This window comes from Lampetra fluviatilis, chromosome 7, assembly GCF_964198595.1.
Source record: "Lampetra fluviatilis chromosome 7, kcLamFluv1.1, whole genome shotgun sequence".
NCBI lineage: Eukaryota > Metazoa > Chordata > Hyperoartia > Petromyzontiformes > Petromyzontidae > Lampetra > Lampetra fluviatilis.
The window spans coordinates 17,653,014-17,673,123 of NC_136281.1; the positions used below are offsets into that span (position 1 = coordinate 17,653,014).

Below are 20,110 nucleotides of genomic sequence, written 5' to 3' on the forward strand. Positions count from 1 at the left end.
GCACACGAGCGGGTGCTTGCCCAGCACCACGCCCGACCGCCTTTGTCTCCCCAATACTGATGCTTACACACTGCACCAGGTGTGCTAACCTCCGATTAGCACGGCTGGCTACGTACGGTACGAAAGAAGTTCAGCATATATACAAACTCATTTGAGGCTGAGTCGACCTATAGAAGGCCCAGGACCGGTTAAGATATTGACCACTGTTATTGATTGTGAGCAGGAATCGAACTTGGGTGAGCAGCTTCGTAGTGCAGCGCGCTCAACTCTCCACTGCCTCTCACCACACATACACACACATGCCCACTCCGACACACACAATTACTTACACATACTGTACTGTACACGCACACGTTTCCACTCACACATACACAAATGCACTCGCACACTCACTAAGACGCCCCATAGAGCCTGCAGACACCTACTACGATACACATCGACTCACACACATTATCGCAGTCACACGTGCATTCACGAATTCCCACACACTCGCAAACACACCCACACACCCACTCCTACATACACTCCTACACACACACACACTCCTACACACACACCCACTCACCCACTCCTACACACACACACCCACTCACCCACTCCTATACACACACCCACCCACCCACGCGAAACGCTCTCTCGCACGCACACACACGCTTTCGCACACACACACACGCTGTCGCACACACACGCACGCTTTCGCACACACGCGCACGCTGTCGCACACACACACGCTGTCGCACACACACACATACTTTCGCACACACATACACACGCTTTCGCACACACACACACAAGCTCAGATACAAAACACGTACACTTTAACGCACAATTTAACTCATAATAAACAAAACGATCACCCATGTAGCCTTTAACAGACTGTTGGGGCAAGTGCTGTTAGCGATCACATATGAAGGCCGGCACGGCACGGGGTGGGTGGCTAACACCACGCCCGAGCGCCTTTGTCTCCTTAATGGGGATGTTTACACACCGCATCAGGTACTGTACTCATATAAGGCTGAGTCGACTTAGGAGAGGCCCAGTACTGGTTCATATACTTGGCACTGTTATTGGTCGCCAGCTTGAATTGAACACGGGACATAGAGGGCTTTAGCGCCCCCCCCCCACACACACACTGACCCCACGCACAGTCACACATAGACACACACACACCCTCTCACCCACACACACACTTACACACTCTCACATACACACACACTTACACACTCTCACACACACACTCATATCGATTCACACACACACTTACATACTGTCTCCACACTCTCCAGCGTGGTGAAGTATGGTCAAACACTGTTTCACACCATCTCTCACACTCTGACACTCACAAGACAAATACAAATATCCCCCGTATAGCCCTAACAGACTGTTGGGGCAAGTGCTGTTAGCGAGCAGCTATCAAGGCCGGCAAGGCACACGGGCAGGTGGGTGGCCAGCACCTGACGCACACACACACACACTTACACACTCTCACCCACACACACTTGCACACTCTCACACACACACACACACTTACACACTCTCACACACACACACACACTTACACACTCTCACACACACACACTTACACACTCTCACCCACACACACACTTACACACTCTCACCCAAACACACTGTCACCCAAACACACACATACTCTCACCCACACTTACATACTCTCACCCACACACACACTTACACACTCTCACCCACACACACACTTCTACACTCTCTCACACACACACTTGCACACTCTCACACACACACACTTACACACTCTCACCCACACACACACTTACACACTCTCACCCAAACACACTGTCACCCAAACACACACATACTCTCACCCACACACACACTTACACACTCTCACCCACACACACACTTATACACTCTCTCACACACACTCTCACCCACGCACACACTTACACACTCTCACCCACACACTTACACACTCTCACCCACACACACACTTACACACTCTCACCCACACACTCTCACCCACACACACACTTACACACTCTCACCCACACACACACACTTACACACTCTCACCCACAAACACACTTACACACTATCGCTCACACACTTACACACCCCCACACACACACACTTACTTTAGCTCACATACGAACACTCACATTACACACTTAACGACCCTCACCAACACGCTCACCCACTTACACACTCTCACCCACACTCTCACCCACACCCTCACCCACTCACTCTCACCCACACTCTCACCCTCACCAACACTCTCACCCACACACACACCCTCACCCACACACACTTACACACCCACACACACTTACACACTTACACACTCTCTCACATACACACTTACACACTCTCACCCACACACACACTTGCACATTCTCACCCACACACACACTTACACACTCTCACACACACCCACACACTCTCACCCACACACACACTTACACACTCTCACCCTCACCAACACTCTCACCCACATCCTCACCAACACTCTCACACACACTTAACCACCCTCACCCACACCCTAACCCACACCCTCACCCACTCACGCACGCGAGTCGCGCCGCGCTACCCACGAGCCCGGCCCTGCCCTGCCCGGGCTGCTCCGTGCGCTCTGCCCACGGCGGCGGCGGCGGCGGCGCGCCACCTCGCAACGGGGCCGCTCAGCACTCGCCTCGCCGCTGATCAGCGCTGCCTGACGGCCGCCCAGACATCAACATTAGCCGCGAGCAGATGGAAAGGGGTCGCGGTACGGGTCAAGGTCGGCCCCGCCTGCCATTGATTCGGCGGTTTGATGGATGGCGGCCGCCTCGCCCCGGCACCCGGCCCTAGGTCCGGCACTGGGAGCGCAAACAATTAAAAAAAACACAGAGAGAGAGAACGGCCCGGGAAAACGACGCCGGTGCCATGAACACACAGACACCCCCCCCTCACTCACTCCACCCAGCCCCCCACACCCCCACCACCCCGCGCCCTGTCTCAACACCACAAACCCCGCCGGTCACACACATATATATAGAAATCACTACAACATACCTAGCACATTTTTAATTCATTACATTAGGCCATTACTTATTTACTAATTGCAGTGCGAGGTGCGCGCGGTGTAGGCGCCCTCCCTACCCGCACGAGTCCCGGCGATGACCACGACGGAGCCCCGCACACACCGCCCGTCCGCAGCGCGCTTTGCTGAGCGCGCGTTCACGTGTACTGCACGCCCACGCCTACAGCACACCTACAGTACACCTACAGCACACCTACAGCACACCTACAGTACACCTACAGCCCACCTACAGCACACCTACAGTACACCTACAGTACACCTACAGCCCACCTACAGCACACCTACAGTACACCTACAGCACACCTACAGCCCACCTACAGCACACCTACAGCACACCTACAGTACACCTACAGCCCACCTACAGCACACCTACAGTACACCTACAGCCCACCTACAGCACACCTACAGCACACCTACAGTACACCTACAGCCCACCTACAGCACACCTACAGTACACCTACAGCCCACCTACAGCACACCTACAGCACACCTACAGTACACCTACAGCCCACCTACAGCACACCTGTGTAAACAGGACCGCAGGTGAGGCCCGCGACCCGCGCGCGCGGCGTGGATGGCGAAGGGGGAGCTCCGTGGGGGGCCGCCCCGCAACGCTCGCTGCCCGACCCCCCCCCCCCCCCGTGTCTCTCGGTATGCACTTCGGTGTACGGCTGCGACGGGCGGTTTCCGATTTAAGTAAATAAATAAAATAACTTGCTGCTGCTGCTGCTGTTGCCGCTGCTGTTGTTGCTGGCGATGCCACCGCTGCTGCCACCGCTGCTGCCGCTGCCCGAGCGATGTCGAGTAGCGAGCGAGCCGACGCCGAGCGCCAGGCAGCGCATTCGCTGAGAGCGCGAGATCCCAATAAATAACACGGCGCGCGCACACAGTACACACATTACACACCTTACACACAGTACACCCCTTACACACAGTACACACAGTACACACAGTGCACACAGTACACACAGTGCACACATTACACACCCGGCGTCGTCCCTTGCTGCATGCGCCTCTGCGTGGTGGAGCACGGCTGGGTAGAGTGGCGGGGGCTGCTTTGTGTGCTGGATGGCTGGCTTCGGCAGGGTGGTTATTGGAGAAAGAGGTAGGGGGGGGGAGATGTAGGGATGATTGCGCCTGTGGTGATGGTGGTAGTGATGATGATGTCGGTGTTATGAAGGGTTGAAACAAAGTGTGGGTTGTAGGAGGTGATGTTGAGGAAGTGCCCCGTGGAAGCGTCTGTGCAGAGTTATCTATCCATCGGATGCACGTGCTGCTTGATTGAAATCGGCGCTTTGACACACACGGCGGTCACGTGCGTGTTTATTTTGGACGCGGCCGCATCCGCACATCCAAGCGTGCGTGTTTGGCGCTTTATATATTTATTTAATTACTGCATTTCGCAGTGTCCATCGCCTTCACCGCTTCTCGCCTTCAAAAGAAGAGCGAGATCAATATTGTCTGCGGGACTGAGAGAGTGAAAACGGCTCCTGGATCGATTCAATCCATGCCGGCTAACCTCAGAGGCATCCAACGTCTACTCAGCCGGTCACTTTAATGGGCTGCCTGGTCAATAATGCAGGGGTCGCCAGCCTTAACCCCGAGCCGTTTCGCCTGCCTGACTTTGAAAGCCTTTGAATAATCAGACCGAGGTCACAGGCATGGCTAACTTCAAGCGTGGAAGGAAACACTGATCGAAGGCATGTTCACTAACATACAAAAGTAATTGTGCCTACGGCTCCTTTTTTTCGTAGAAGCCCTCCTTTCGAGCAAAGCGCGAGGCTCTGTTGTCCTCGAATCGATGGTTCTAATCGAAGCCCGCGCTGTTTTGATTGTCCAGATCAATTAAAATCGTAACCGTGCCACGGCCACGGCGGCGGCGGCTCCGCGTCCGTGCAGCAGCCCCGGTACGCGCGGCTCCCTCTCTCCCTCTCGCCCTCTCTCTCTCTCTCCCTCTGTCTACCTCTGCATTTGTTTGGCCTCTCCCTCCCTCCCTTCTCTCTGCCTCGCGGGATGTATCGGCGATGGACCCGCAGCCAGCGGCTGCATCGGCAACCGCTCCTCTGCGGCCGCGCGCAGCGGCGGCGACTGAAGCGTCTGAAGCGGGCGGGCAGGCAGGGAGGGAGGGAGGGCCTCGTGCGCGACGCGCCGAGACCACCTCGAGTCGCGGTGGCGGCGGCGTCCAAGTTCGAGTTGAGGGGCGGCGGCGGTGGCGGGGCTCGAGGTTGGGGAGGGGGGAGCGGCGTGCGGGGTGGAGGGAGGGAGGGAGAGGTTGAGGGAGTGGGGGTGGCGGTGTGGCAGGGGGCGGGAGGCGAGGCTGCTGGGGGTGCAGGGTGGAGAGAGCGAGGGAGAGGGCTCTGCGCTTTGTGTGTGACCGCGTGTGTGTGTGTGCGTGCGTCTTGGGAGGATGGTGAGGGTACGTGAGAGTGCGTGAGCCCGCGCGTGTGTGTGTGTTGGCAGGGGAGCGAGAGGGTGCCGTGGGTAGGCGCGCGCGCGCGTGTGTCGGCGAGTGGAGGCGCAGGCTGGTGAGGAGGGTGCGCGCGTGTGTGTGTGCGTGTGCGCTTGGGGAGGAGGAGGAGGAGGGCGGCTGGGAAGCGGCGAGCGGGGAGGCGAGCGGGGTGGTGTCGTGCGGAGGAGGGGATGCGAGGCGAGGGGAGGGAGCAAGGATAGGGGAGGAGGGGACCGCGAGAGAGGGACGCGCCGAGGCAGTGTACTTGAACTTAGAGGTTACATTCCCCCCTCGCGCGTCGCATCACGGCAGCGCTATCCCCGCGATCCGCGTCCCACCTCCTCCCCCCCCCTGTCTCCCCACCCCCTCCAACCACCCACAGACCCCCCCGTCCTGCCCCCGCCCGCCATCTTTGTATTATTTCCGATTTATTTTATGTCGCGCGCGGCCATTGAGGAGCTGATTTTCTCCGGACCAGAGGCGCGCGCGTCGATGTGACCACTGGGCGAGTGCGGCCACCAGCAGCATGTCGCGCCGCAAGCAGGGCAAGCCGCAGCACCTGAGCAAGCGGGACTTCTCGCGTGAGTCTACCACACTCGCCGCTGCCACCACCAACACCGCCGCCGCTGCTGCTGCTGCTACACAATCCCACTCCGAGCATTGTTTTAAGATAACCGCACTTAATATTGCCGCCGCTGCTCCTGCTGCTGCTGCCGCCTGTTCTCAGCACTTGTGCCGTGACACATGCACACGTACTGCCTCTGCCCTTCCGCGCTGTTCCCGCCGCCGCCGCCGCTGCTGCTGCTGCTTTTTAAAACAAAAACTGCTCGGATTCTCTTCTTCGCTTCTTTAGTTTGAGTGGCGCCGCTCTTCGTGCTGTTCCCGTCTTCGATGGCTCGCGCTGTGTGCTCGTCTGTGTTGTAACTCAAAACAACTGTCTCCATTCTGGGATGAATCGTGCCCAGCGTCGCTGTGATGATCCTGGTTGCTACATCGGTAGCTCTCTCTCTCTCTGTGTGTGTGTTCGGCTGCGTGCGCGCGCGTGTGTGTGTCATGCAAACACTGCCGTGCGTTCGGTGGGTTGTGGCTATTGGCGACGGACGGATGCGCTTGTCAGCCGGCGTAGTCGTAGCTGCAGTGGTGGTAGCAGTGGTGGTGGTGGTAGTCGTGGTGGTGGTGGTGGTCGTGGTGGCAGTGCCGGTCTGAAGGGTGCCTCGCTCGGGAAGCCCGCGGGGTCCGGCGCGGAGCTCGAAGCACTTCGCGCGCGCGGTGCCGACACCGCGGGGCACTTTTACGCATTCCCAGTCTCCCTCTCGCACGCTTGGGGTGGTTGGTGGGGGGGGGGAGATCCACGAGTGGTGCAGTTGCCGTGCGAGTTTGGTGTTTGCTGCCCATCCTGTACTGTGATCCCAAGCCCGGTCTCTCTCTCTCTCTGTCGCGTGCGTGTGCTGGGCAGGCGGTACACGTGTGAGTGAGGGTGCTTGCGATTTATGTGTTGGACCGATGTCTATATATCGTGCGCGTGTGTGTTGGCAGGGAGTGTGCGTCTGTGTGTATGTCTTGTGTTGGGTGTACGGATGTCTATTTAGTGTGTGTGTGTTGGCAGGGAGTCTACGAGTGTGTGTGTCACGTGAATTGTATACAAATGCTCATATCATGCGTTGGCACGAAGTGTTATTAATGTATGTCATTTAATTGGTGTACCAATGAATATATCGTGTGTGTGTTGGCAGATGGTCTACGAGTGTGTGTGGCACGTAAGTGGTGAACGAATGTCTATATGATGCGTTGGCACGGAGTGTATGGACGTGTCATTGTCACTGGTGTATGTTTGTAGCGTGCGTTGTCGAGACGAGTGTAACGCCATGTGTACATGTGTATACGCCGTGCTGGGTACCCGCATGATGTACGTGTGCATCTGTGTGTGTGTGTGTACGAACGTACGCTTCTCTATACAGATCGCCAGTGTGTCTGTATGCCGTTAAATATGCATGAATGGATTTATGTAGGCGATGCACTCGAGTACGTTCGCATGGCGATGCGCGCCCGCATCTATCATGCCTGTACGATGCAACGCGTGTGCGTTTGTCCGCCTGTGCGTGTGCGTCCGCGTGCGTGTGACACAGCACGCGTGTGCACGTACGTGAAGCTTCCTTGTGTATGTCGACGTTTGTAGGGCTCAGTAAAGCGACGCCGGTAGGCAGGAGAGGGCAGAAGAGGTAGTAGGTAGGCAGGTACGAGGTAGGTGCTGGCCGGGAGCTGGGGAGTTTGTTCCAACGCTGGTCAGCCCTGGCTGGGTGCGTGCGCTCTGGAGCCCCGCGTTCTCTGAGTGGACCGAGCGAGCCGGCTTCGGCTTCCAGCCGGCTTCAGCTCATTGCCGGCTTCAGCTTCAGCTCACAACCGGCGTTTCTAAATCGCTTGCGGTCCCGGCGTCCGTCCACATCCCGGTCGCGGCTACGAGCAATCACTCCTCCCTTGCCCACAAGGCTCTCACGCAGGCGAGGAATGCATACGAATGCCACAATAATTATAACGACGACGACGGTGATGTTGCTGATGTCAGTGGTGGTGAAAGGTGTCCGCGTGTTCGGGACAAGCTGTGCGCGTTGCGCGCCCGTGGAACCCTGTGTCGCGAAGATGAGATTCTTGAGGCTTCTCTCTCTCACCAATTCGCGCTCTTCTCTCTGAAACTCCGCGCTCACTGACGAGGCGCCCATTTCCCGTGCCCGTTGATGTCTCGGATGCCGCGTCTGTCTCTGGGCGCGTGTCCGGTAGACCGATGTCGATGTAGAGTGAGACACGTGCGTTCTGTAGACCCTGTCGATGTAGAGTGAGATACGTGCGTTCTGTGGACCCTGTCGATGTAGAGTGAGACACGTGCGTTCTGTGGACCCTGTCGATGTAGAGTGAGACACGTGCGTTCTGTGGACCCTGTCGATGTAGAGTGAGACACGTGCGTTCTGTAGACCCTGTCGATGTAGAGTGAGACACGTGCGTTCTGTGGACCCTGTCGATGTAGAGTGAGACACGTGCGTTCTGTGGACCCTGTCGATGTAAAGTGAGACACGTGCGTTCTGTGGACCCTGTCGATGTAGAGTGAGACACGTGCGTTCTGTAGACCCTGTCGATGTAGAGTGAGACACGTGCGTTCTGTAGACCCTGTCGATGTAGAGTGAGACACGTGCGTTCTGTAGACCCGTGTCGATGTAGTCAGACACGTGCCTTCTCGTGTTGAGCTCATTGAACCTTGGCTGCGTTTGTCTGCGTGTTGAATTGTGTGGCCGAGTGATGCCACTTTGCAGCTCCGTGTAGCGGGTCGGGATTGTTGAATAGTGTCTGGCGATGGTGATGATGATTACGGTGGTAAAGGATGATCCAATTCATTGCACAACGCTTCTGATTTAAGTTCTTGAGATGCCTAAATTGTAAGACTGTGGTTAATAAAAAAAATCACGTGTATACGTGCACATATCGCGATGCGTTCCTAATCCATTTGCTCAACAAATTTAGCATAATTTGGCATTAATTCCCCAACGTGAAGTTGACATATTTTAACGACCCTAGATGTTTACGCATTGCGAAACTAGTTCTGTTCATCAGAACCGATTTAATACAAAAAAATACGTATGTGACCGCTTATTCGTATGCCAAAGCTCGTATTTACAAATTCCAATTGCGGCTCCTATGGAAATAAAATATAAATGAGATGAATATCGGTCGCCGGTGGTGGGAGAACGGCGGGGTCGGTAGCCTGTGTCTCGCGAAATTGATTTCTCTCCTCTCAATCCACCGATATGTGTCTGTGTCCAAGCCTCGTACACTCACGCGCTCACTCGCACGCACTCACGCGCACACTCGCACACTCAAGCACTCACACGCACTCACGCACGGACATGTTGCGGACATGTACCACTCACAGACGCCGCGAGCTAGCTCCTGATAGAAAAACAACAGATGGCAGATATATAACGGCTTTTATATTTGTTCTTTTTTGACATCACAGCCTACCTAGCTCATTTATAAATAACTAAAACACCACCCAAGATCGGGCCCTTCTCGTCCGATCACGAAGTCCCAGTCCCTAATATCGAGCTGACGTGGACAGGATAAGGGATCATTGAACGCGGGCGGCGTTGCCCGCGCCGTGCGCCATGCCGGGCGAGGTGAGGAGTGCGGTGCGCTCATCGCACTTGTGCGGCGCGCTGGCAGTGCGGGCGCTTCGACAGACGCCCCATCAGTGCCGGGCGTGGGGGGCGGGGGGCTCGTGAGGGGCTGTGTGCGTGTATATATATGTGTGTGTATGTATATATATGTGTGTGTGTGTCCGTGTGTCTGGTGCATCGAGGTTTGGGGGGGTGGGGGGGGGGCGATGAATTAACGGGCGGTGGGGAAGGGGGTTGTGGGAGAGAGAGGTTGGGAGCATCAAACCGTGCAATGCTTATGGGTGACGATGATCGTGGTGGTGGTGGTGGTGGTGACCATGATGATGAATTCACTGTTGGCCAGGTGAGGCTCGTTAACCCGCGCGGCGCGCGAGTGAGCGCACGCGCCTCGGCTGAAGTCGGGTAACTCGGCTCCGCTCGGATCCCGATGCCCCCCAAAACCCTCAAACCTTACCGCCGTGGGCATCTCCCGCCCCCCTACTTTAGCGTTCTCCTGCACTCGGGGCTGCCGCTGCAACTCGGCCCGCGTCATGCGGTTGGCACCGAGCCGGCCAGGTGCTCCGCACCACCACCGGGGTGCCCACCGGGGTGCCCCCCGGGGTGCCCCCCGGGGTGCCCCCGCGGTGCGGAGGAACTCGCGGCTCTGCTGCTGCGATTCATGGGCACCGATGTTGATTGCCGTCGTCATTGTTGCCGCCGCCGCGGCATTGTTGAATTTCGCATTAACCCTTCACGCGGCCGCTTGGACGAGGAGGCGTGTTCAGCAAACGTGTTCTACGCACGCACACACACACACGCGCGTCCACCGTGTTGCTAGTATACCTGTCGAGTTCACCGCAATGATTAGCCGTTCGCGTGTTGTTGCAGTCGATTCCGCTGCGCAATTGAGTCCAGCAGAGCTCCTTCCTTGGGGCCTGGCGACAGCCTCGCGTGCACCCCTTCGTTACGTAACTCGATCGCGTGCAGCGAAGATTAATTAATGAATCAATTGGGAATGCCTCACCTGGTCCAACCGCAAGGCACTCACTTAACCCAGGATCAGCGATGCGATGTTTCATAATTTTTTTCCCGCAGAGCGCTGCTCGGCGACGAACGCCCGGGCCACGCTCGCACCGATCCGGCGTCGCCTCTGGATAAGATTAGTTTGCAGCGCGCTGCAGATGTTATATCCCCACTATTGATTAAAAGGAGTACTTATTTGAAGTTGCGACTTTACACTTTGACCGTTTTTCGCTTGACCGTTTTAGCGAGTCCCGTGACGCGTGAGCGTGTGAATGCGGTGCCTTTATTATTCCGTCGCAAACATTACGCGGCAATTGTGTCGTGATCGCCGTCAAGAGACGCAAACAATGTTTAGGAACGCGCTTCTGGCCAATATGTGAACGACTGAAGTGGTGGCGGGGCTTCATATATATTTTTTAACTGAACCCTGTATCAAGATAATTGGATGTAAATTTGTTTTTCGCATTCAGCCAAATGTTTGCAAGCCACTTTAGGTGAGCGTGTGAGACTGCGTGGCCAACTCCGCGGAGTTTGAAGCTGCGAATCGCAGACAATCTTGCGGCAACTTTCCCCTCCCTTCCACAAATATGATTAATTAATGTAGCTCGGCATTAAATTACCGTTGAGCATAATGAAAAGTGCTGAGAGTAATGTCAGACATCCACGCGCCCGCCAACCGTTATGTACATAGCATATGGTCAATTCACACCTCTGTTACTTTTTTAATTGCCTTGTGTGTTTTTTATTCTGTCGTTGGAGCATCATCAAATATTCCAACTCATCAGCCTTAAAGTTAATTTTATGCACGGATTTGCATTCTGTCATGAATAAAAGAATCGCACACTTGGCGTAACATCTGACACGTACATTATTTAATTCTCAGGCTCTGGGCTTGTTCTGAGCCCTCTGCTTGTTGTGTAGCGGCCCGGGCTGTTGTCCGTACAGGGGGTGGCGGTGGATGTGCGTATCAAAGAAAGGGGCCACTGGAATTAGATTTGCCGTCTTCAGATGTTTTGCTGTCTCAATGTCTCAAGACATTGTGCACTGTGTGCGGTGTGGTGTGTCTATGGGATCCTGTGTCTGGCTTGCTATGTGTGGTATGCTGTGTTGATGGTATGCAGTGTGCGGTATGTTGTGTTGACGGGGTCCTGTGTCTGGCTTGCTGTGTGTGTCGTGTGCTCTGTTGGTGTGTCTGGTGTGCTGTGTTAATAGTATGCTGTGTGTGGTATGCTGTGTATAGTGTGTTGTGTTTATGGTGGACTGTGTTTGCTGTGTTATGTGTGGTGAGCTGTTTTGTGTGTGGCATACTCTGGTGTGCTATGAGTGGTGTGTGTGTGTTGTATGCTATGCTGTGCTGATTGTGTGCTGTGTGTGGCGTAATCTGTGTGGGGTGCTAGCGTGATGTGCTGGATGTGGTATGCTACGTGTGGTGTGCTGCGTTGACTTCGTTCTTTGTTAAGTGCGCTGTGCCGAATGTGGGGGCAGTCTTAATGGTGTAGTGTGTGTGGCGTACCGTGTGGATGGTGCGTCTCGTGTGCTATGCTATAGGTGGTGTGCATTGTTTATGTTGGGCTGTATGTTGCTTGCCGTGTGCTGTGTTTGGCATGGGGTGTGTGCTATGTGTGCCGTGCTATGTGTGGGTGTGCTGTGCTGATGTACTGCGTGTTGTGTGCCGTCTTGCCCAAGCGTCAAATCACTACGCCGTGTCCTTCGTTGTGTTTCAGCGTTCGATTATTAGCGCCGTTCAGTCGGATTGCGCCATTTCCTTGAGTTGCGTTCCCGCTCAAAGTCGGTCTCCTTAAAGGTATCAGTGCCGTCCCGGTCTCGTTAGCGGCGTATTGACGGTGTCGGGCACGCCACCAGCTTGCGAGCCACGCAGCGCGGCTCGCCGTTCGGCCCCGCTTGCGAGCTCGTGACGAAAGCCAGGATCGCCGCCCCGTCTGTACCATCCGTGATCGCGCCACGGTCCCAGACGCAGGAAATTTGGCTCGCGCACCGTGAAATTCTCCACAGCTCCAGGTGTCGGCTCTCTCCCAAACTCAAGCCAGACGCCCCCCCCCGCCCCACCCCCCCCTTTCGCGGCACCACTGTTGCCGACGGCGTTTTTTAAAACGAAAGTTATCCTTTCAATAAATCCCGCAAACGAGTTTCATCATGCAAGGCATCTCGCCGTCGCGCATTGATGATTTTGTCTCGCGAGCCGGCGGACGGTCGTGGCGGCTCGCGAGGAAGCGTCGTCGCGGGGATGAAAGGGCCCCATTTCGGGGGTCCCTCGACTCCGAGCGTCCGGCGCCCCGTGCCGCCCGGCGCCTGCTCCGTCAGGGGGCTGCGCGCGATTATGGAATCGCAAAACCGGCTACATAATACGCTCCGCGGTGGCAAAAGAATTGTACGGATTATTTCAGGCTTCCTATTGCAAAAATTATTCTGGAGGTGTGGGAACTCTGCTCTTGACTCTTTGCGAGCAGCACATCCGTTAGGAAGTTTAGTTTTTCAGGATCACGCACACACGCATTGCCGTGGTTGCTCTGGTTCGTGGAGATCGCTTCAAGGTCAACGGATTGCCGTTTGTGTTTGAAATCTTGCAGCACTTCATGTCAGTGATGGTAGTCGTGTGTTGGGCTTGTGCATGCATGTCTGCCTATGTGTGTGTCTGTGTGGGGAGCGGTGGCGCAGCGGTTAGCGCGCTGTGCCACCAACCTGCCGCTCCGATTTCGATTCCCGCTCACGGCCAACACCAGTGACGATTATCTGAACGGATTCTGGGCCTCCCCTAGGTCCACTCAGCCTCAAAGACGTAATTGGTGCAGTGTGTACACTTCGCCACTGGGGAGACAAAGGCGGTCGGGTGTGGTGCCGGCCAACCACCCTCTCATGTGCCGTGCCAGGCTTCATAGGTGCTCGCGAACAGCACTTGCCCCTACAGTCTGTAAAGGCTATAGGGAGATCTTTGTCTTTGTGTACAAATGTGTGCACGTGTGTGCGCAAACCAATTTGTGTCATTCACAAAATGCTATCGACTTGAGTTTGTAGATGCACACTTACTCGCAGAAACGTTTTTGGACGTGAATTGAATTAACATGCCTAAAATATTTTTTTATGTCGAAACCAGAATTAAGGGACAAGCAAGAAAGCAAAAAATATATTTAAATAAACATGTAAAATCAGATCAGCTGACAATAAATGCGGAGATGAACATGCACACATCTCTCGATGTCGCACGCACGCGCTCCCTATCTTCATACGATCTACGAGGGCTTCCAAACACATTCTTGCTCAGCCATATGGCGCGATTAATTTTATCGCCCCTATTTAATGAATTCCAAGCAAATGAATAAAAAAACGTTCCAAGCAAATTAATGAAAAAAATCCTGAGATTCGAACGAATTTTGTCGGGAGCGCCGCATCACGGCGTCGTGGTGCCCTCCTGCTGCGCCGTCGTCCTACCTGGAACTTTGCCGCTGTCTCTCTGCCGCTACCTGTGGTGCTGCGGAGAGCCGCCCGCCTCGTTAGCCGTCGCTAAACCGTCGTCGGTCTTGTTGGCGTGCGGCGCCCACGCTCGCCAGCATCACACGCGCGACGGCCGCCACTTTGGCCGCCGGGGCCTTGCTCGCGCAGCGGCCCAGAACGAGCAGCGTGATGCTGTGGCCTCTTTGCAGGAGGTCCACCGCCGCGGTAATGTACGCACCGTGTAATGCCACCGAGTCACTTCCCTGTAATTAACTGTGCGAGAGCCCATTGAGGTTCATTATCTTTTTCTTCTAAAGATATTCAGATAATTGCAATTAAATATGAATTCGTTTTAAAATTGGCGGTTTAAATTCGGGAATTTCGCTGTAGGTATTTTATTTGAGCAGAGACACTGGCGTGTCAATTGCCTTGTCCACATCCTTGTGATTTGTGTCTGTTTATCTCAATTCACATGATCTCCATCGCCACCGTTGCCTGTCGTTTACCCTGAGATTGGCGAAATGTCGTTGGGCTTGCACCACCACGGCTCCATTTGTCATCTCTGTGTTTCCTCTCTTGCATATTGTTCTGCCGCTATGATGTTTTCCCTCACGGAAACCGTAATCCTGATGCTGAACGTTTCCTAATTTATTTTCTTTTCCGGAACCCCGGCGGGGGAAAAAAATATATTAGCCGAGCTTTGACCTTACGCTCGCGACCAGAAAAAAAACACGTAAACACAAAAACAGAACAGCGCCTCGGAACGCCGCTTGCGTTCACCTGCGCCGCGGGACCGCGATCGCTGCGAGGGACTTCGTGGCGATGCGTGTGGAAGGGGCGTGAGCACAACGCGCGCTAGTGTCGAGCTATTTGTGGCTGAGCGTCTCACAAGGGCCAGAGCGGCGCTGGGGAGGCACTGGGGAGGCTGGGAGGGAAGTCCGGCCTCCGTGGGTTCACGGTCGAGTGCTATCGCCGCCCGTGCTGACGCGTTATCGCACGTTCGTTCTTTTTTATTTTTTATTCTTTTCACCCCCAGTCCTCAATCTTTAAGCTCTTCCCTTTCACTTGAGATGGAGCAGAAATATAATTGTCATTGATGTGTGCGTGGTTTCAAGCCAGGGGAAAAAAAAGTGTCAACGGATGCCGTGTCATTGATGGCGACTTAGGTGAGACCGGCAGGATTTAAACATCGCAGGGCCGCACTGGCGCACATGTTTCTGCAAACAAACTCACCGTTGTATCGTTCCCACGGGTCAGTACGCCAGGGACAGTAGCTCGCGCCGTACGTTTTTCTTACGCACGCACGGACACGTGTGCGTGTGAGTCGCTAGTGCTGAGCCGCGCAAAGAGCAAGGCCGCCCATAGCCTGGTGGTTGGAGCGTCCGCCCCTCGGTGGCAGTGCGCTGGTTTGTCGGTTCGAATGCCGCCCCTGGCCGGCGGCACGGCGGGGCACGGCCTGGCGCGAAGTGGACGTCTCCGATGGTGGGGGCGCGCCTGTGGGTGCCGTGGCCCAACGGCCATGCGTGGAATATTTGTCGCTGTTTAGGACACGAAGGCGGCGCTGTCGATGATGCCGATATCTGCGCTGGTCGCCATCAGGAGAACGGACCGGGCGTTACTCGTATAACAACAATGCGCCCACGTCAGGCATAGCCGACGGAGAATCATCGGTGACAGATCGGTGTTGATTATCTTTTGAAATAATAATCACGATAATAATTATCTGCAGCTCTTCGTCAATCGACTCCAGGACGAAGGCCTGCAAACGCCGTGTTGGTCGTGGGGGTTCGTTAACCATACTTCACTCTGCTGGTCTGTTGTGTTGTGGTTAAATTTGTATCGGTTTGTTCACCACATTCATAGCGCTGTTATGGAGGCTGAACATCCATTCATTCATTCATCGCATTAGGCCAAAGCCTGACTTTGCAGCAGAGTCATTACCAGTAGAGTCGACACATTTCTGGGGCGCGCGACTTGATCATTTACTGAGCACTGATTACACCCCCCACGCTCTTCCATCCAGAGTCGGAGCAGGGGTTCGTTCAAAGCCAATTCACACCCTGCAGGTCAATTCAGACGGAGTGAAGCCACCCGTGTCTGGGTCTAACACCGCTCTTTACTTGTCTAGCATAACTCTGCTAATCTATTTGATTTTATTATAATTAAGTTGCCTGTGCCGTATTAGTCCGGCAAGATCTGAGGAAAGAAGCCCAGGCAGCAGACCCTGGGTTTCTGCGGATGGTGCGACAGGGAGGGGCTAAAGATGCATTTAGGGGTCTAACGTCCCATCACCCCGGCCGTTCGTCTTCACCGTCTTTTTTGTGCTGTTCCAAATTTTTGAGTGCATCGTTTGTCTGGTTGTATTTGCCCTGTTGGCTTAAACGTGACGACGTCAGCGTGACGCTGGCGTCGATGACGTCCCCACGCTCGCGCGTCAGTGACGTTCCCCCCCCCCCCGCGCGCTACTCTCCCGTGTGCTCGCGCAGCCGAGCCCGAGCGCGTGGAGGCGCTCATGGGCGACGAGGAGGAGGAGGAGGAGGATGACGACGAGGAAGACGACCGCGCGACGGCGGCCGAGGCCCAGGCGCCGGGGGGCGGCGCGGGCGGCGCGTCGGAGCAGGACCTGCTCACGTGCGGGCAGTGCCAGCTCACGTTCCCACTGGCCGACATCCTCCTCTTCATCCAGCACAAGCGCAAGGGCTGCGAGGCCTCGCTCTGCGCCGACAAGGGGCCCGGCGGCGGTGCCGGCGGCGGTGGCGGCGGCGTTGTCGCGGGGGCTCCGCGGGCCTCCCCGCCGGCGCACGCGCTGGCGCGGGCGCCCGTGGATATCGGCGTGCAGGTGTCGCCCGAGGACGACGACCTGGCTGCGGGGCACGCCAAAGGAGGCCCCGTCAAACGGGAAGGCCCGGCGCAAGGTGAGCGCGGCGCGGCCCCCAGCTCGTAGACCTGCCCCCTCTGCCCCTCGTTCCCGTGGTAGGGTCCAGTATCTTCAAAGAAAGACCATTTTGTTAACTTTCTGCAAAAGTGGTGGTATTCATTGTATTGGCCCTGAAGGGAAGACGGGATGAGTCGACGTCTACCCACGGTTTGAATTTACATTCTTTTGCGCTGTCACCGCAGGGCCACCCTTGCGGATTAGCGATTTTTACTTTTAAATAAATAATCTGCTCGCATTTGACGCTCACCTGAAGGGACTCTGAGGTGGCCTGCAGAAGGCAGTACAGCAAGTAGGTTTCCCATAACACTTTAATCTCATCCCCTGCGATCCCCCGGGCACAGCACCCTCGATCAGAAATGTGGTTAAAAATCCCCGACGGTGGGGGCCCTCGGGAATTTCTTGAGACTCTGCTGAGGAATTCTGGGTAAATGAAGGAATATTTGTTTGGCTATTTTATCTGTCCATGACCTTGCCGAATCGGCCTTGGCGGGTCGAGCAGGAGCTTGCGTGCCACGGAGGGACGCGGCGTTCCCGCCTCGCGATCCGAAGCCACTGACGACCGTCGGGGCTCAGGGCGTGGGGCGACTCGGTTCTCACTCCACGGTCGTTCGTGTCGCCCGTCATAGCCATGCCACGAAAAATCCTTTGAGAAAGATGCATATATATTTTTTCAAGCGATTTACAAAATGCTATAACGGTCGGAATTGCTGCTTTCGTGCGATTATGCCAGTTTTGCAAATGGAGCCTTTGTGGTGTTGTTGCCGGAGAGATGGATTGCATCACACCGTTTGGCTTTTTTAACTTGCCACGCATTCTCAACGCCAGTGTTGGAGGCTGCGCTTCACTTCCCGCTCGGATCGCCGCGGCATCGCGTCAGCTTCACCGCCGGCTGATCGAGGCAAATGAAAGGGAACGTGTTTTGCCAACCAGGCCCGTTTGTGTTGATGTTAGCGGGAGGGCCGGGGCGGTGTGCCGGGCTGCCCAGGTGGCCCATGTAAGGGAGCGCTGACTCCGTCGCCACGATAGGACCACCGGTCCAAGCGCCCTGCCACCGGAAGGTTGTGAGTTAACGGACCGGTGGAGTGCGTCGCTTGCAATCGGAAGGTTGAGTTCAAATCCTGGTCGGGGATCGACTCAGCAACTCATCCATTCCAGGTCGATACAATGGGTGCCACTTAGTGGCAACATTAAAAGTGGTTCCCCTTTGGAAAAACTCACCCCTAGCATAGGAATGTGGAATTTCTAGCAACGGCTCAGTGTAATAAATATGGTAGGAGTGCCAGCGATTGAGTGGGAAACCACTTTGTCGTTTTTGTGGTGAAGCATTGTGGGTAGAAGGGGCCTCCATCCCAATGGTCTTTGCCAGGCTGCGCCATTGTGAGATTGTATAGTTCTCCCCACTGTGAGATGACATCGGCCACATCTCTGTCAGGCCATAGCTTCGTGTGCTGCTGCAGGTTATACTGCTGTGTGGTGATGTGACAAAGAATCCTGCGTGTGGCATTCGACCAAAGCACAACCAGGGCCTCCTCAGTAAACAATCTGTGTGCACGCCATAAAATATTGAAAAGGCACGACAATATTTTGATATTTTATAATGCACCCAAGAACAGATAATGACATTTGTCTGCCGGCTGGTCCATGAACGCCAAACACGTTATGGCCTGGCTTTGCCCACGGTGTTGGGATCAGCCTGACGTTGCTTGGAAATCGATGCGGAGCGGGATTATACCGATCGATAGCGACGTGCATATGAGGAGCGCAGCCCGCGGGGGGTGGCGCGAGCGCCGTGCTAGGCAGCTGTCGCGTGGCCGCCGCCGCCGACACCGCCGCCGACACTGCCTAGGAACGAGCGTCACGTGGGACGCCCGTCCGCGGCCGCACGTGGAGTCGATGGCGCCCGACCTCCGTTTCGCTCGGCACTGCTTCCCCGAGCGCGGCCTCCGAGCCTTGCCTCGTCAGGGCCCGCTCGGCGCGGTCATCGTTGTCGCCGTCGTCGTGTGGTACTGTGTGCGCCCGCGTGTCCGTGCCCCGTACGCCCGGTTGTTGTGCTCGATTCGAGGGCGAGGAGAGACGTTTCGTCCGTCGCAAGATGACTAACGAACCCTATTTATAGGGCGCGCGTTTCCAGCGCGGTACGCGCGCGTGCTCGCCGCGCACGCCCGGGCCCCGCGCGCGGGTTACTCGCACGAGGTGTTTAAAGGGCCCCTGACCTTCGTCTCAATGGTTGGTCACCCGTTACACGCCACGCCTCCCGCGTGGACACGCCGTTGTTGTCGCACGCGAGGCCGTTGTTGGGCGATGTAAAGCCGCCGGAGAGGATATGAAGAAACAAGGTCGTTCGCATCAGCCTTGGCTGCGACCTTAACCCGCAGACATCGCTGATTGCCTTTTACTCTGAATCCAAGCATGCAGCTCGCGAGCTCCGGGCAGACGCATTAAGCTACAGTACATGTGATACATTATTCCTGTGACACGTGAAGATGAATTGATTTCTCTATTATTGAACATTTATCTAAAGAATTTTATGGCTGTATTAAAAAAAAATCTTATTTTTAAAATAATTTTATTTCTCTCTCTCCATCGCTCTCTTTTCTCTCATTTTTTTTTTTATAAAAGACTCGCTTATCCAAATAAACCGTTATAAGCCTCTGTCACTTTAAAGCCTGCCGCTTTGACAGATATAATTTGATTTAGGTCTGCCCCTTTGAAAATCGCTAATGCTCTTGGCCTGGTCTGTAGTGGCAATGGCGGTCGCTTTGAATTTGATTGCATGCCTAATTTCCACGGCGCGCACAGCTGCCTCGGGGCCCCTTTCTCTCGGCACTGACCTTGGTCACTGGGTTGAGCGGCCAGGGGCTCGCGACGCCTTTGTCTCCTGCTCGCCTCGCGAGCCACGGACGCGCCGGCTTCCCAGGCACCGCGCCGGCGGAGAGGGGATGAGAGCGCAGTGAGGGGGCGGCGTGGAACCAATTTGGACTTTTCCTTGCAAGAATAAATATACACGCACACGCACGCTCGCGCATACTTGCCGTGTATACTCCGGCGCGTGT

The 20,110-nt window shown here is 55.5% G+C and overlaps 1 protein-coding gene across 2 annotated transcripts in view; it reads left to right on the top strand.

The window, feature by feature from the left end:
- Positions 1 to 5,370: 5,370 nt before the first annotated feature.
- The window catches only part of BCL11A (BCL11 transcription factor A), a 52,391-nt gene continuing 37,651 nt past the window's right edge, over positions 5,371 to 20,110 (top strand). The window contains exons 1-3 of one of the 2 annotated variants that reach the window (XM_078858743.1): positions 5,371 to 5,580; positions 5,887 to 6,085; positions 16,606 to 17,034. In XM_078858743.1, coding sequence (XP_078714869.1) covers positions 6,031 to 6,085; positions 16,606 to 17,034 — 484 coding nt within the window. In that variant the 5' untranslated portion in view covers positions 5,371 to 5,580; positions 5,887 to 6,030. Of the gene's footprint in view, positions 5,581 to 5,886; positions 6,086 to 15,200; positions 15,286 to 16,605; positions 17,035 to 20,110 lie in introns of those variants that run through there. The other variant, XM_078858742.1, reaches the window with a different exon arrangement.